A 19,256-nucleotide genomic window follows, 5' to 3' on the forward strand; every position below is an offset into this window, starting at 1 on the left:
CTTCTCTGCCCGGTTGTGGTGTGAGTGTGCGCTCGCAGCGTCTCGAGGGGAGTAGGTGAGTAGGTTACTTGGGGCAAACTGGTGTATCTGCTCGGGTCCATTAAGGAGGGGTGTTGTGTTGACAACCCGAATGATAGATAAACTCGGATATGGTCCCTGGGAGAGCTATGGAGTTTCAACCACTGCTTGCTCACATTCCTCATCATTCAAACTCAGTGTGGATCAGGCTGATGGAAATGAGAACCAGTCAGAACTTTCACTGCCGAATGTTCACGAGTGCATACAACTTCATGGATATACATGTCTCTGTTGGTGGTGGGGGAATATTAAAAGAAGGAGAATTAACTTCAACGTCCCTCAAGGTTCCGTCCTGGGCCCTCTCCTCTTCTCTCTGTACACCAACTCTCTTGGCTCTGTCATTCACTCGCATAGCTTTTCCTACCATAGCTATGCTGATGACACCCAACTAATCCTCTCTTTTCCCCGATCTGAAACACAGGTAGCAGCACGAATCTCTGCCTGTCTGACTGACATCTCTCAGTGGATGACCGCACACCACCTGAAAATTAACCTTGACAAGACTGAACTACTCTTCCTTCCAGGGAAAGACTTGCTCCTTCACTGCGAGCTCAACACTCATCAACATCATGACTGTTTGCTGTACTGGCTCCTAAATGGTGGAATGATCTCCCCATCGACATCCAGACATCAGAAAGTTTACACATCTTCCACCGCAAACTAAAAACATACCTCTTCCGACTATACCTTGAATAAAAAATAAAAAATTTAAAAAAATTAAAAAAAAATTACTAACAATTTTTGAAACTAACAATTTAGTAGCACTTATATGGCACTTACTTATAGCATTTTGTAGTTTTGCTTTATTTTTGAAGAAATTGTACTTTCTTGATGTTCTTGTTTTGTACCCTCGGGGTAGAATCATAGACTGTATATATAAAGGGTAGAATGCACTTATTGTAAGTCGCTTTGGATAAAAGTGCAGCTAAATGAAATGTAATGTAATGTAATGAATTTCTATATAGGGCATGCACTTGCACTGAGGTAGCAACAAATTGCAGAATCACAAAAAAAACAAGAATGAGCTGGGACATTGGCAGAGGGCATACCTCCCGGCTTGCACCCTATCATGCAATATCAAAGAAAGTGAAAATAATTCCTGGTTATGCCTTCTCATCTTCTTAAGAGTGGTCTGTTGGAGCAAGCCCAAGACTGGGAAATACTGCAATCAACACCCTAGGACCAGATCTGGTTTTCCAACTCGCTGCATGCCGTGTACTTCGGACAGAACCCTGGGAGGATGCTGCTGATGAAGGGAATGAGAGACGGCAACTGAGGCTAAACAACAAAAAGTCTGCCCAGCTACAAGGGTTTTACTGCAGCAGCCACCATTAGGTTGCTAAAAGAGCTGGGAAAACACAGACAAGCCCTGCGCCAGACCATAAAAGAAACATCAGGGACTGCAGAAGCTGCAGCCAATGGCTCTGGATCAAGAGGAAAGACCCCAACTGGGCCCCACAATGTTAGGGACACACCCAGGTTTGATGAGCCTCTGGTGGGCCTACCTTAACAGAGGGTGTCTTTTAAATAATAGGCAGAAACCCCCAGATGACAGTAAGTTACACAACTGAAGATATGTCCCTAATACTGCTGGTGGTCATGAACATCTTTTGGTGGTTGGCAATTCATCATCAGACTACAGTATGCAAGGCCTTCAAACTTACAAGAGACATTCACCATCTTGTCCTAGGTTTTAAAATAAAATGTGCCACCTTTCCACCAAGTTTCAACAATATCAGTAGCTTTTGAGTAATAGACAGACAAACAGCAACGAAAACATAAACTCTGATGATCTTCTTGGCGGAGGTACAAGTTTAACCTCAGTGGGAATAGTAGAGAGGAAATCTTCAGGCTGTATTTCTTCCCGTAACAATATTCTTTTTCCTCTCCCCCCGACTCAGGAACGGTAGAGGTCAGGGAAGGTCGGAGGTCAGAGCTCAGACACACAAAAACTTCCCTGGAGCCAGTTGTGAGTGAGTGTGTTGCTCTAAGATACTTCAGCATGGGAGATGACTGCTGAAGCTGGAGGTCCTTGTGCTGCAGGATGATCCTCCAACCCACAACACCACCTTCCTGTGTATTGTGCATGCATTCTTACTTCTTTGTATACTAGGAGCTCACACAGCTGTTCTGCATTTTGGACCAACAATGAAATCGTTATTATCATTATCAATATAGGGATTATTAAAACCTGTATTAGTATGATTAGTATTGTTATTAGTGTCTCTAAAACTAAACAAGCTATAAACGAAACATTAATATACTCCCACCAAATAAAGTTGATATAATATAACAAACAGTTTCCTATTTATACATCTAACAGACACCACCTAGCATTCCTTTGGAATCTATTTGCATTCAATTGATAGATTTAAGTAAAATATTGACAAGATTGATGTTAGCCTGAACCATAAACTGTGAAATGCAAAAAATAATTAGTTAGAAAGGCTGCAAGGAAAAGGGGCTGCAAAGTCCCTCCGGGTTTATCTTAAAGACGACACGTATGCTCCTCAAAAGTGAAGCCAAGGCGTCTTGACTGTCACCTGGTGGCTGGCTGCGGTATAGATCATAAATTCATCCCTCATCCAGTAGATAAAACAGGGACCAAATAGTCTAGCCTGTAGTATACGTCAAATAAATGTATCACAAAAAAGGTGTTCATTTTCCCAGTAAATTTGGTTTTACTTAGTTATTTGTTTGTTATTGTTAATTGACAGCTGACACTAACACACGATTGGTTGAGCGCATGTATTGGCGAGAACTTGCTACTGCGGCTTCATCCATCAATCACTATTGAGCAAACTTCAGCTCCAAATGCACAAGATGGCAGCGTTCATATCTGGGATATTTTTACTTAATCTGTGGATAGTGGGAGGAAGTGGAGACCTGTACAAGTATCATCTTTCACTTTACACTTTAGACCCTTGTTTATAAGAATACCCAAGAACCAACAAACTGGAAAAGCAAAGGAAAAGACCAACTGTACCATTTGTTCAAGAGTGTTTAGAACTACATACATTATGTTGGTAGATCAGTTTGAGATGAAGATTTGCGTGAAATTATTGCAGGTTCTTTACTTGAGTATCCCTCTTAAGTGTTTAGTGAATTCGGGTCAACATTTATATCTTAGTGAGGTATTAACCTTGGGTTCTTTTAGTCAGATCACATATTCTGCTATAAGTCACGTCAGGTCAGCACACAAGATATCTGATCCTACTGAGGTGAGTCATGTCAGGCTTTATAAATACCTAAACTTTGACTTTAGCATATACTCAGCAAACCTTCCCCCAAAACTCCCACATTCACAGCCAGGTTGTTGTTTTAATTGTGGTAATTCTGCAGCTTCCTGTGTGTGTAGGTGGCCTGCTGCATGTGTTTGTGTGTGTGTGTGTGTGCGTGTGTGTGTTGAGAAGAGTCTCAATATTCTGGTGCTCAAGACAACATGCAGACACTTCTAGTAGGTGTGTGTTATGTCTCTTATCACCCTTACTCTGACATAATGGAGACAACCCTGTGTGTACGTGCATATGGGTATGTGTGTGTGTGTGTGTGTGTGTTTGTGTGTGCGTGGGTATATGTGGGGGATGGGTGCAGTTTTGACTGTGAAAAGGCTTAAATAAAATCCCCCAAATGGCTGGCAAGTTGACCAGTGGAAAATGAAGGCATTTAAACTTTACAACCATCCACATATAACAAAAATAATTGCTAAAAAAAAGAAAAGCTGAAATAGGTGTTGCAGCACAATTCTTTCCTCAGGCTTTTTCAATTAGCCTGCAGATGCAATTAGCACACAAGGTCTTTGAGCTTTTGCAGTTTCAGCACACTCACTAGAATATGCTCTTTTTCCACAGGCTTGAGCCAAATCAGGAAAGGTCAACCCGTATTCACTTTCTCCCCTTTTCTTCTTTTTCATAGTAAGGTTAAGAGTCCCCACAGTATGAAACATTTTACCACTGACTTTCTCCAAGGTTTCAAGTCTAATGTGATAACAACTTTTGGTTTTTGGGCCAATGTTAGCACTGAGGTAGTGTTGGAAAACCATTACACAACCACTCCGCTGTTTTACCCTCTGTGAGGTTACAGGTGCCATTCCTAAGATTATAAAAAATGAAACATCCTGTGAGGTGAGTATCCGTTTTCAATTTTAAAGCCCAAATCCTACCAAAATAAAAAATCTGATGCTTGATTTGGACCAAGATACACATTAGCAAGCATTTGCATATTTACACAAGTGCGAGACAAAGAGAAATATTAGCAATCCTGTGGAGTTGTTACTGGCTACATGATGAGTATGAATCTAATATTAACCCTCTGCTTCGCTCTGTTTTGGTCTCCTCCAGCTCCAAAGAGAAAGTACACTAGTGTCTGCTTAATGCTCCTCAAGTTAGCTGGACATTAATTTCTGCCCCTTGGTGCTCAGTTAACATACAGTGGGTTTACCAATGCTTTACTGAAAGTCTCTCCCTGCTGCTGCTGCTGCTGCTAGAAACAGGGTTGATTAGAGCGCAAGAGCAAATCAAAACAGTTATGGGCCATCAAAATAAAACAATGAACAAATGCGGAAAAACTCTGCAAAGTCAGGTGATAATTCTCTGTGGTATGGTTTGTAACCATGAGATGCACCATGAGAGTTTACCATTCAAACCACTGTTCATTTAAAATGATTGGTTAGTGCAACTCAAAACTGCATCTGTTTTAAGTTATATCAAGTTTTTGACTAATTGTAACCACAGCTTCTTTATCTTCCATGCACACTGTTTAGCTTTTTAGTAGCAAGTTCAATTTGCAAACCACTGTTCACGAACCAATTCACAGATTTCCCACAAGCATTTGAACAAAACCGAAAAGACTGTTTTTCATGTTTCAGCACGTAGCAAATAAACAGCTTTTACAAAAAACCATTCAGTTTTTCAAACAATTATCAATGTCAGTGAAGGTGCATTTTATGTATGTACACAAATGTGGCTTCTAGAGCAAAGATAGATAAAAATAATAATAATCCAAAAATCCCAACTTGCTTTAGAGGAACTATATAACATATATCCCCCTCTGCCTGCTATTTTTCATCTGAGCAAGATTTACAAAGCTGTGATAGTTTAATAATGATATAAAATTCCAGATTTTTTCTGTATTGGCTGTAGTTAGTTGACTTACAGCTTTACATTATACGAATGTGACTTTATTGTTTATGAGCGAGGGAGACCACTGTAAAAACTGATCTGCACTACATACTTTTACATGTTTGTTAAATGTTTCAAAGAACTTGTTGCAGTTTGTACTTCATGCCAACAGAGGTCAATAAAGGTCATGGATTGCTTGATCTACACTGAACAAGAAACACCATATGCTAACGTTGTCACCTGAGCGGCTCCAGGTCTTTCTCTAACAAGCAGTACACTAAATAACTTAGTTTAACCCTGTATAACCTGAGGCTTTTATTAGGTACAACATAAAGTGCGTCTTGTTTGTAATCAAGGAACTCATTTAAGAGTATAATTGGTTCCATTTAACAGTGAGCTGTAGGGCTGGAAACAACTTTCTCTACATGAGACAAACTCAAGCACATTGCTCCATCAGGTGGCATTTGTTTCTTTGTGAGGGTAGAAAACGTTTGTATTATCAGCTTCCATGTGGCCCAGCATGCTTCCTCTGTTCTGTGATTGGGCTTTTACAGAGTGAAAACTTTCTTTGTCCAAATCCTGTTGCCTTTGGCTGGTAACACAACGTGAGTCACACTTTCTCAGATTTGAGAACTTCTTTTCCTATAGGCAACACACACACACACACACACACACACCAACACACACACGCATGAGGAGACCTCCAAATAATCCCGTCCTGTATGCTTGTCTGCCTGTCAGTTTGCCATGACAGCAGGTCTACTTCCAGCAGCGGATGAGAGACAGAGCTGAAGATGGATGACTGGGGGTTTGCCAGGTTTAGTCACACTGAATTCTGTTGGGACTTGCAAGAGTATGTTCGAGCAAAACAGCAGCTCTGTATGACGGGAAGCATCCAGAGAAGATGTGCAGTTAAAAGTGACCTGAGCTAGTCTGAGCTGTCAACGCAACACTTCATTTGTACCCAGGTGCTTTCTCTCAGGACACCCACAGTTCAGTGGATTTGTCAGCAGTAATCTGTATTTCTAATGATAAGAATCATTCCATTCATCACCATGCTCTATTTATGGGTAAAACAATCCTTTATTCTGTCTACTTCAGACTGGAAATTTAAAACACTTAATTGCACAGTAAACATCATTAAGGAATTCAAGTTAAGTCAACTTCACATGTCTGGTTTTCATTTTCAGACCAAGTCAGAACACACGAACATGAGGTCCTCTGACTGAAAGTCTAGGCACTTAAAACAAAGAGTTGAGGCCATATCTACTTTGGCCTTGAACTACAAAACACAACAACATTACACAATGCATCCGTCCAATCAGTAAGAGGCCTTGATCATAGTAGGTACGTATTAGAAGTTGATGCCTTTGTGATTTGTTGTTGTGTGTTTTGTTATTTGCTGTTGTGTTTGGGGATTTTTTGTTTTGATTCTCACTTCAGGGCAACTGCACCATAGCAGTTAATTCAAATACAACTGTGTACAACCCTCTTCTTTTCTTAAATCTGGGAAAATTAACTCTCTTATATTTGCATTACAATAACTCAGTCATAATAAGTTATCCACATTTAGCTCAGTTAGCGCACATTTCTAAAGCAGGGAAACTTGTCTTTTTCCTTTTTGAACCAGCTTAAACTATTTTACATCGTAAATGCCAGTAACGTCTGTTATTCAGAGTATCAAAAGTGACAGCTCATTGCACTGCTGCTGGCTCAATCACAATTATTTAATATGGACCATAAAATGGAGCACATTATAAGCCTGAAGTCTTGTCAACTCCTGGTCCCATTTCAAGTCCCATGTCTTGTCTCAGTTCCAAACCTGGTGTCAGAATGTGGCTTTCACAAGATTGAAGGTCTTTTTTTAATGTGCTACAAGGACAGACTCCTCCTCCTCATGCAACGTGACTGTTGCTGCACACAACAGACGGTAATTGTTCATCTCTGGAATGATTATTTCAATAAATGGTTACCGATTGTTGCTTAAGTTAAACCTCATGACACTTTTGATAGAACATTTTTGTTTACAGCACATGCTGATCCATTCATTGCACCAGGCTGCGATTAATAATGTTAATAATAATAATAATCATAATAATAATCATAATAATAATCATAATAATAATCATAATAATAATCATAATAATAAAAAATACATAATAATAATACAATATATTTATATAGCACTTTTCTTAACAATGTTCCAAAGTGTTTTTACAAAAAATGAGTTCCAAAGTGTGAAGGCTCTTATAACAAAAGCCCTATTCCCCTTTGTTACAGACCCTGACCTAGGAATTAGCCATTACAGTACATATACTACAACAGCTGAGTTAAGAGGGAATTTTTTTTATGTGACACTGCACAAAAATAAGAATGCATAAAATGCATTGTTTTTTTATAAAAACAAACAAACTCATTCAAAGGTTTAACATACTGAGCATGAATGAATATTTGGTATTTCAGAACTGGTTTTGGTTAAACAAATCTGTGATTAATATGAAAAACAATACTTATATAGTGTTTAACAGCAATTTGAGGGGAGAATTACATTACATTTTGAATTGGGTTCATTACCCCTGATCAGCTTCTCCTGATGCCATCAACCAGGTCCAATGAAAACATAATAGAATAACAAGAAGCTTCATGAATGGTTTTCCCTCACTGGGTTAAAACATATTACATAACATAGTGATAGAATGAATGCATTAAAGGGATAGTTCACCCAAAAAGGAAAATGTACTCATTATCGACTCACAAATATGCCGATGGAAGGGTGGGTAAAGTGTTTGAGAGCACAAAACACTTAAGAAGTTTCAGGGGTTGCAGCCAAATATAATATAATCAAAGTAAATGGTGACCGATTCTTCCAATGTAAAAAAACTAAAAACAACCACATGCTGCTCCTGTGGTGTCATCCAAGTGTCAGTAAGCCCTGACGTTCAGATTCGCCTCAAAACGGGATCATGTACATCTAGTTTTTAGCCTAAATGTCCTCTGATATCATTGCCTGGATCACAGGGAACATTTGAATGTCGGGGGCTTTCTGACCCTTGGATGACTCCAGGGGAGTAGTATGGAGTAAACATTTTTCATCTGTTTTTTTAAGTCTGAAGAATTGATCCAACAATTGTATTGGATTTGGCTGCAACACTGTTTAGCCCTGAAACTCCAGAAGTGTGTTGTGGACTCAAACCCTTCACCCACCCCTCCAGCTGAATAGTGGTGAGTAGATAAAGAGTGAATTGTGACCTTTGGGTGAACTATCCCTTTGAGTTTTTGTGATACTCCATATCATCCTTCAGTCTCCAGCATCAGTCTGGTAAAAGATGTTAACCCTCGTCTCGCTTGTGTTTTACAGCTTACAACCATATCACTGGTAATATTGAAAGCTCCACCCCAAAGTGAAGTTGTAATGACACCCCCTTCTCCCTCTCCTTGACTCCCTTCTGCTTCTCCTCACCTCTCTCCACTCACTGTGGACCAGCAGCCTGTTGGAGCTGAAGAGAGGACACATCCAGGACGCGCACTAATGATTCCTCAGCAAACTGGGCCTATTGGTTTTTCTTTCCGAAAGGAACGGCACGGATGATGTGTTTTGTGCTGCGGCTTTTCGATGAGAGAAGAGACGCGCAAGAGAAGAGATGTGCACCGCTGCTGGACCTTCAGCTTCCCGGGCATGGGGGAAAAGTAGTCCCTGCGCCGCGCTGCTCCTAGCGGCGGCGGCGGCGGCTCTCCTGGTGCAGCTGTGCGACGCGTTCAACCTGGACACGGACAAGCGCGTCGTCTTCACCGGACCACCGCGCAGCTACTTCGGCTATTCAGTGGAGTTCTATGGTGACTCGTCCAGGTAAAGTCTCCATCCGCTCCCACACAGCCACAGTAGGGTTATATGGATTTAACAGGGACTGACCTCTTTAGTGGTAGTGATCTTATTTCCACACACTCATAAGGTCTTTATGACTCCAGTACCCTTTAGTCTTTTGCTCTATTGTGACAGACTATATATATGGTTTATAAAGTGTGTATGTGTGTGTGTTTCTAAAGAGTCCCTTCTACAGACATAGTTTTTTTACTTTTTTTTTTTTTTGCAAAAAGTTTTATTATGATGTGTATTGGATACTGTTGAAAATCTATTAACTTTTTATGTAGGCAGTATTCATCATAATCATTCCTATGATCTTATCATAATTTAAAATTATGGTTCATGATGCTACACACACACACACACACACACACACACACACACACAAACTGGATTCCAGCTTCAGTATGATTGGAAACAGACATGCAAGTCTCTCTCTCTCTCTCTCTCTCTCTCTCTCTCTCTCTCTCTCTCTCTCTCTCTCTCTCTCTCTCTCAGTGTAAGCGTGTGTGTGTGATTCAGAGAGGGGGGGTTAACCTGCAATAGAAATATGCTAATGTGAATGTGAGCACATACAGTAGGTTTCCTGCTGTTGTGTTGTTTACAGATGAGGAACTGCTGAGTGATAGCAAGTCAATGATCAAACATTACAAACCCAGCGTGTACTTTACCATTACCTGTTTACCTCACGAAGGAAACTCTCAGGTCAAACTCTGGGCTCTAGTCTGGGACATACACACACATGTTCACAATCCAGAGTAGTCTGGGTATGAATGAGGTGTGAAGTCAATATATCAGAATTAGGATTAGATTTGTAATCTCCAGCTATCCCTGAAAAACATGGAAGGTAGTTAATGGTTAAGGAATCTTTCTTAGATTGCCAGTTATAACACTAGGATGTTATATTCCAATACAGTATTTTACATTTCCATACAAAACAATGCATTAACGGTTACCTTGTTTTTAGTGATGAGGGAAATATGATTAAACTCTTTTTGCTGTGCAGCAAAGGGAATACTTTTATTTACCTTGAAAGCAGTGGCACTATAAGTGTTGTTTAAGGACAAGGTCAAGGTGCAAGGCCAATACAACCCCCCCTCACACACACGCTCATCCCATAATTATCACTTGTGGCCCCGGTGGCCATTGTTCAGCACTTAGTGTTATTGTAGCCCAGCTTTAAAAGGAAGTAACTGTGACCAAGCCAGCAGGCTCACTTAACCACAAATCAACATGGTTACAAAGACCACATTAATGAAGTCACACCATGCACTGTGCATATGTAGAATTATGTAAAATTGGTATACATGATAACTTACATTTCAACCTCATCGTATTTTGGATGAACAAGTTCATTTTTCTGATTTAGTTGTTACAGAGTTGACATTCAAACAGGTTATTAGCTTATAAAATATGATGCTCTGTAGCCTACGTACACCAATGCAATAATGGTGTTGAACTCCTTTTTTGTCATCACTCTAAGACAAGGATGACCAGATTCTATAGAGGGCGTAACACAGAACAGCCTGACTCATCACTCTCAGTGTAGTATACTTGTGTTGAACCAGTGTAATACATTTCTGGCTCGTCCCCACAGCCAGCTGTTCTCAGCTGTGCTGCTTGCAAGCCGAGAATCTCTGGAGGATGTTTTACGTCACCTGAAAGCTCTGAATCGATGATGGCAGGGATCTCCAGCTTATCGGAGCAGCTGGTGGCAGACACTGTTTGATAAGTGCACCGCTGCTATATAAATGTTTTGCTATCTAAATCCCAGTTACACTATCAGCTCTCTGGGCCTCAGCTCTCCCTCACTAACGTCCTGGAGGGCTCACCGAGTTAAAGCAATGTTGCTTTTATGAATTTGTATATTTTCCTGTGAGGAAATTGGTTAAGATCCTGTCAGTTTGCTTAACTAAGCCTCTGGCAGTGAGAGGGCATGTTGTAGAGTAATTACTGAGATGTTCATCTACACCAGTTTGTACAGACTTTAGCCCAATTTGCCTCGAATAGTTTTGCTGACACTGAACAATACCACTCCGTGTTTCTGACCAAACTCATGTATTTTGACAGCTTGCAATTGTTGCTGAACATCTCCATATGAACCCAGTGGTTCTTGTCATGTGGTGGGTAAACAATGCAGCCGGGAGAAGGATGCTTTCCACGATGAGAGAGATGTTTTCTCACTGCCGATGGGATTGTTTTTACTGGTTGTCATGCATTCTGACAATTACTGGAGTGCTTGGTTGTAGGGCGCCTTGTTGAGAGTCGCTGCTGTTGCTCACCACGCCATCTCTGTTTGCACCGTGTCAGCACATGAGCACTTCCATCGAGCGTGTTCAAGCTGGGGCCGCCCTCATATCAGGAGAATGAGACTATGGTGAACAAATAGTCAGTAAGTTGTCAGGTAATAGTGAGAGACATTTTGGACTGGGAGACTTGTATGTTATCACTGATGAGGGCTTCTCCAATACACATTATAGTTATTTTTTTACTATAATTATTCGTGCTATATACTATCTATGTCTTTGATTGAAAGTGGGCTGTAATTATTGTACTGAGTCCCAGCTCTGTACTATACAATAAATGTTTACAATATGTATTATATACTAACTGTGATACTATACAGTTTTGCGGTTAGGGTTAAGAAAATCATACTTTACTGTTTTGCACAATTATACAATGATACAATACATGTGCCAAAATCAATCATACCGACACAGCAGACTAATGCTACTGCCAATTAAACTTAAACAAAGAGAACACTTTTTTTTTTACGTAGGATGGTTTATCACTAAATGCACTTTATTATATTTTTCTGTAATTGTGCTTTACATTGTGGAACAACAGTACTGAAACCACACTGAAATGTCAAACATTTGGTTGATTACTATGCAATTCTCTATAGTTATTAATGTTTACTAGAAGATTATTCTCTGACTGTTTGTGTAGCATCACCGATAAGTTTATAGAGATATGTCTCCACAATAATTGAATGGGTTGCTGTTAAAAACTGTACAAATATTCATTGTCTCCAGACTGAATTGTAGAAAACGTTTATCTGTTGACCTTGCAACTTCTGTTTGTTGAAAACCTTATTTTATGACCAAATATCTACAAAATCACGATGTTCCCATCAACCTACACTTCTCCTGTTTAGTGCTAATAAGTTTAATTGTGTTTAGTGAAAATATTAGAATGCTAACGTGCAACTATAATGTTAAATATTACACTATATATTATACTGTCTAGAAATGAAGGCACAATATAATGGATACAAGTGCTGCCATCTTGCACCAATGACATAATTTGAAGCCAGAATCCAAGCAGTAGTTATTGTGGATGTGACCATTTAGATTGTGTGCAGTCTTCTAGAGCTGCTTGTTGTTGTGTTGTCAACGATTTTGTCAATTCCTCATTGTAAACACACTATTCTCACACCCTGGTTAGAATAAGTAGCCACCACAGAAATGGGAAATAGCCATTGAAATCCTGTGATGCCAGTGAACTTCTTGAATGTTTACCAACCTGCCAGTGAGCTTCACATTACAGAACAGCAAATAGCAAATGCAGCTTTAGTGTAGGTTAAACCAACATTGCACATTTGAGTAAATACTCCAGAAATGATTGGCATTATTTGTGCCTTTTACTCTCTGATTCACTCATGATTGCTGAGACGACAGGAAAGAAAACTCCCAAATTATTTTGTATTTTGTCGGATAATTCTGGGCCACCCACGTATGTATGAGTTTAATGAGTGTATTTACATGTTAACCTAGTAAAGCAAATATTCAGGGGATATGGCTCCCAAACATATCCTGTTTATTGTAATAAATCAGATAAAATCTTGAGTAGCCTGAACATGATTAGTTGGGATAGAAAAGCTATGCTGGTTTGTATATTGACATATATTGCATTTCTTCTGAATGTAATTGAAGATTATATCATTATACATCAGTGGCTTCCAACTCTTGGCTTGTGCCCCCTTAAAATCAGGGTCTTTTGAGTTTCACCTTTTAAGTTTAATGAGTTCAACCAAAGTAATTGTTCCGTCTTCCAATGTTCTTTTTAAGTTACTATAGAACTACTTGTTACTAACTATTTGACAGAAAATTAGTCTTAAAAGTCTTAAAACATAAGCATACGAAGTGAATAAGAAGTGATTTGAGTTAAACTGAGAACGACCTGTGTGTGACTAACCTTGAATATATACGTATAAATGTGTGTAATTAGGTGGAGCTCATAAATCCTTAGGTAAAAATTACAGGTTGCATCTTTGACCCAGCCTTGCCTAAAAGCCATGCCCCTGTGTGCAGATGTTCGTGCTGACTGTGAGTTAAAGGAAAGGAATCCTGATGTCAGGTCTGAACAGAGGCATCCGTCATCACGCTGATGAAATCACATTGTTGGGGAGGCTGTTGTTGGATGTTAAGCTCTCATGACGAGTGCCTTTAATTGACTCGAGGTTAACATGTGCACAGATCACAGGGTGGGCAGTTCAAAGTGGTGTACCTTTGAAAGAGAAAGCCACTGAAAGCCTGCGCTCTGGGCGGCTGAGGGGGCTGTGGAGTGAGCGGTTTATAAGGAAAGCTTATCCAGCCATGTAAATATTCCTCCTTTGCGCTCCAGACTTTTGGGGGATGGTGAGGGAGTCTGTGTGATCTCTGCTAATGTCATCAGTCACCAGTGTCTTTAGTTGTGCCATTTTCTCTGGCCCAGGCTCTTTTAGTAGAGCTGTCTGAAATCCTGAGACTGTAGCTCATACCCACTCACATGTTTACACCCACTTGCACGTGTACTGTATGTTTTCATGATGGTCACATTTACATTCACAAAAACAATTCTTGTCATTCATTCATCTCCAGACTATTATCCAGCCTACCTACTAATTCCTCAAAACTCTGTTTTGTGGTTTTCAAGCTTCATATTGAAAGATAGGACCTTGGTTCAGAAATTATGAACACAAGGTTTTCTCACTTTATTTTCCACTATAGACTTTACAAATTCCAAAACACAAAAAAATGAAATGAAAATCATATGTTTCTTCTCAAACTGAAATGTTTAAAACCACCTCCCTGTCTTATCAGCAGATAGGTATCTTAACAAGTTTACCATGAAAATGTTTTCATGGATTTGGACTTAGAGAAGCTGCAGACACAATTTCCCATGCAACATCCTCTCCTCCTTGTAAGAGCACTGAAATTACCACATAGCATGTCTCTATGACCGCGACTCATCACCAAATGAGCGTTTAAAAAAAGGATGATTGTCATTCATCAAGCTACAAAGAACTACAATAATTGCTTTCCGTAATGTCACTACAATTCCACTCTCATGGAGGCTTTTGTAGTAGTTTCAACACAGAAACGTAGAAAAGTAGAAACTTAACTTCAAAAGCTGCTCTAGTCAATATTAAGTAACCTCAGCTCTACTAAGTTTTTTGTGTCTTTCAGATCATTGTTTTGGTTTTACTGTCTGCACGTTCGCTGCTGTGGTTCACTCTCACGACTTCCATCAGCATTGTTTCCAGCAGCAGGCTGTTGTTTTCAGCAAACAAGCTCTTTAAACAATTACTGTACACCACCTGCTCAGCACTTAACAGCAGGCAGACATACTTGGTGGCTAGCTGGTGAACATGGTGGAACATTTAGTGGTTAAGAAGTCAGATATTTCACTCGGGAGCTGCTCCACGAGACCGAACACAAAGCCAAAAGAACATTGAAAAACTCAAGTATAACAACAGTGTACGAGTTACTTCACTTAATATTAGGAGCAGAAAGTGATTCAAAAGACTAGATTCAAGATGTTGTAAAGGTGAAAGACATTTTTAGGGAAGCTACATCAGCAAAAAAAGTGATATAGACAGACGTAAATAATACTAGTAATAATAAAATAAATACTTCAGTAAATTATAATATATAGTAGCAGGATAATAACTAAATGAGAATATGTTGTACAGTCATACCTGTGTATAAAATATGTGGTATAGCATAGAAGAGTGATACTGAAAATCTCACAAATATATGGCTGTTTCATATGTTGTTTGAAGTGATTCTGCTTCTTTTAGACCATGACTTCAGTACAAGTCAATGATACGCTAAGGACGTTGACATTATGGCTTTGATCCTGAATAATATTTCTGTACTCAGGATCATGTAGGAAGTTGTATTTTTGGCTTTTATATAACGCTCCTCTGGCTATACTGGTTATTAAACTCAGTCATTAACCGACGATAAAGCACTGCATCTGAACTTGTATTGTGAATAATAGATAGATATTGAAACTTGCACCAGCAATAGTGTGTATGTAGTATAATATGCAGTATTTTACCAATACGATTAGAGCTTATTGGGATGATGAGATTTCCTTCTCTGGTGACTTCTGGGATGAAACCCTGAAAGCTGTCAACTCTTCCTCAAACTGTGCTAAGTTTAGTATTTTACAATTCAAGTTACTGCATAGACTTTATTATAGAAAGGCCAAACTTTCCAGAATCTATACTCAGATAGATCAGGAAAAAATCCAGTAGGTGCTCCCAAGTCCCCTGTGATTTAACCCACAGGTTCTTGTCTTGCCCCAACTTTGTTTCATCCTCCTAAAATGTTTTATTTAAAGTCTGTAGATCTCCTCATATAGATTTTTTTGGTAGACCTCCACACAAAGTTCATGCATCTAAACGTTATCACCTTCACGTCACATTTCTTTTTGTGGAAATCCCCACTGCCACCCTCATTTAAAGATTCACAATCAGAGGCTTCACAATCCTGACTTTGTGGCTCGCCTACCCTCAAATGACGTGTTGCCATGGCATCTCACCTAATGCCAGCCTACAAAGGGCCTGCTCCTTACTGCCTGTCCACAACACACACCACTCATGGCCATAATTCATATGCACCATTATTCTTACTATCACTATTTATTGTTTTTTGCCCGCCTTACTCCTGTGAATGAGTCTGAAGTGAGACTGGGCTGCAGGAAGTGGTTATATATTGCCTGTTTGTTTTTACTTGTACAATATCATACCATACTGTCTAAATATTGAATATTGAACATAATATGTTTTTTTTCATTTTATATTACAAATCTTTCTTGATATAACATAGATTTTTTCTCTGCTGAATTCCTCATTTTGATTTACAAGATTTGTTTTGTCTTTTCCCCTGGCTAGTACCAGTATTTTGATAGGTGCTCCGAAAGCCAACACCAGTCAGCCCAACGTCACCGAAGGTGGAGCTGTGTACTCGTGCCCCTGGAGCCAAACTAACTGCAGCATTATCAACTTTGACAAGCAAGGTAGGGTGTCTTGTAAAATCTAAATTGATGGCTGACCTCACTCTACCCTCACACGATAAAAATGTGATCTGAAAAAGAACCAGCTCTATATTTGATATCCAAAGGAGGCAATTTTCCCTACATCGTAATATCAGCAGCAGTAACTAACTCACATTGTTCCAGAATATAAAAATGTCCCTTTCCCCAACGACACTGTTAAACAGTGGAGACGAGACTGTACATTAAACTCTCAGCTGTCTCTAACCAGCCATAAAAGTGGCGGGGGGAAGTTGTAGGTAGCATCTTGAGTTAAGCACCTCAGTGCTTGACCCTGAGGTCAGAAGTGCAGCCCCCTGCCACCGTGCAGCCCATAATCCAACGCTTCTCTGCTTTGACTGTGACCAGCCTTTGATGTCTCTCTGTATTTTAATGGTGGACGAGGCTTTCCTCTGCTCCGGCCCTCCGTCAGGTCTCCATCTTGGGACATGGGCCGTGTTTGCAGTCTTCTCACAGTGCTTTGATTTCCTGCTCGACTCAGGTCCCAATGTTGTGAGCACTCTGTAATTAGGGCAGAGTCATTATGCGGACAAGGACCCCAGAGGAGCTGGGGCTGCCCCCAGGAAAGCCAGGAATATAATCACTTACATCACAAATCCAGGAAGCGATAAGGACCACCGTTTGAGGATCACAGGGTTGAACTTATCGTACGTGGTCACATACTGATATCGAGTGGCAGTTAAACCCAGACTTTGAGCCCTGACTGTGTAAACCCTGCCTGCATAAATACACATGCTCAAAATGTTTACAAACACAAACTGTGTCTGAAAGGTGATACCCACTTTGTTCACATACACAAATATGTATACACACGCACAAACTTTTTACCTCAGTAGTCTTGCATTTCCACAGGCCAGACTCTGTTAACCAAACGTGGGCACTGAGCTGCAGCCAGCAAGGTTTAACTGCTCTGACAGCAGGCACATATTTAAACAAATATAACACACATGACAAGTATGTTTTAGCACAATAACATTTTTAAAACACATCGAAGGACTGAATTAAAATTTCAAGTTTGTAATCCATCCTCATAGAAAGTATACAGCTGAGCATTATGTTATTTTTCTATGAGCAAAGTGCAGCAAAACATATATACATAACATGACATGTATGCAAACACAGTGAAAAATAGCCCATAGTTTAAAAAGTGAAAACACTGAAATTAAAATTGAAGATTACTTTTACTCAAGGATGCTGCATGGCAAAAAATGTTTCATGATTTATGTTTTTTAACTGAAGGGGTGAGAGAAGTCCTACCTGGATAAGAAATTAGGGCCGACAGGAAACATCACAAACTTATATAACACTTGGATTTGGATGTGAACATTTTTCTTCCAAGCCAGTTTTTCACAGGACTTAAATGCAACCTGGCTCACCTACCTGGCTCAAGAGTTAATTTCTTTGGACCAGGAATAGAAATCGAAGCTAAAATATGACTGAGTATATGTCTTTTTTTTTTTAATGAACTATTAACAATATGGAAAAAAAAATCATGAAGGTGTAATGTTGCTGAAATTGCAAATGCAGGCAAGCACAGACAAACACGCACACACACACACACACACACACACATACACACACACAAACACACACACACACACACACACACACACACACACACACACACACACACACACACACACACACACACACACACACACACACACACACACACACAGGGCCTCTTCTTAAAACAGAGCCTGACAATGAGGTACAGCCGTTTGGGTTACAGTAACAACAAGGTCCAAGTCCCTCTGAGCTGTTTGATGTCTGCCATAGCATGGAGGATGGATTAAGACTGCAGGCTCCGGGAACAAGGCCATAAAATATCCATGTATAAAGCCAACAACATGTGGAGAAAGCTCTCAAATGAAGCCCCTACAGCACAAGAATCAAACACTGACGACAGGGGAATCTTCATCATTGTTAATGTAGCTGCTCCTGACCTTACTAAAGTTTTCTCAGTCAGAGGAATACAAATTTTGCAGATAAAAAAGTGACTCTAATGTTTTCGGTGGTTAAAGTGCTGCTTACAACTTGTTTTTTTCCTCTATGTTCTTCCAGGTGATCGATATTTTTATGTTAATGACGTGAACACTCAGGTTGAGTTCAAGTCCCATCAGTGGTTTGGAGCTACTGTGCGTTCCCATGGCAACAACATCCTGGTAAGAATGGTTCCATGGTTGTTAGTCAGGTTAGATAATTTACCTATTAGATGAAGACTGAACAGTTTCTTAGACAGATTTACTGACACGTTTTAGTGCACGTTACTCAAACAACTGATGGTCATTGGTGACACATGAGCTGTTTGCGCTCGCATATTGTCATGTTTCTTATTGTCAGTCTTTATTAGTCTTTTTTTACTTGCTTTTTTGATTTGTTTTTAGCTTCTTGCTTTAGTGCCAAAAACACACAATACATGTTTAGTATAAAATGGGTCAAACACAAGACTTTTACCCAGGAGACACACAACTCCTGACTCACGACTCATGTGATATGTTATCATCCCCTTTATTATTATTTTTACCTGTTCCAGATTTAGGCACCAAAAACACTGGGTTAGTTTGCTAAAAGCCCATGGGATCAGTCCCGCATTGTCACAGGAAACAGAAATCCGCATCTACCAGCCTTCATATTGCATACTAATTAGGTTGACTGAATGTTCTTGCCCTGTAACATGGTTACAACCATACCCTAGCATTTGGGGTAGTTTAATGAACTATAGAGGCCAGGTCATAGAAAGACAATTACTCCTTCTGTGCTCTTTGAAATACGACACAAAAATAAAGTCACATGGAAATGATAGGTTTTGGTACTAAGAATCTTGTCACCATCTAGAAAATGTGGAATTGTCTGTGTTAAGCATTTAA

General features: G+C 39.7%; 1 protein-coding gene across 1 annotated transcript in view; it reads left to right on the plus strand.

Moving 5' to 3' along the window:
- The first annotated feature begins 8,839 nt into the window (after positions 1-8,839).
- LOC133000464 (integrin alpha-5-like) overlaps positions 8,840-19,256 on the plus strand; it is a 47,349-nt gene continuing 36,932 nt past the window's right edge. The window contains exons 1-3 of the mRNA XM_061070410.1: positions 8,840-9,045; positions 16,226-16,350; positions 18,451-18,551. Coding sequence (XP_060926393.1) covers positions 8,840-9,045; positions 16,226-16,350; positions 18,451-18,551 — 432 coding nt within the window. The remainder of the gene's footprint in view (positions 9,046-16,225; positions 16,351-18,450; positions 18,552-19,256) is intronic.

This window comes from Limanda limanda, chromosome 4 (genome assembly GCF_963576545.1).
Source record: "Limanda limanda chromosome 4, fLimLim1.1, whole genome shotgun sequence".
NCBI classification, from domain to species: Eukaryota; Metazoa; Chordata; class Actinopteri; order Pleuronectiformes; family Pleuronectidae; genus Limanda; species Limanda limanda.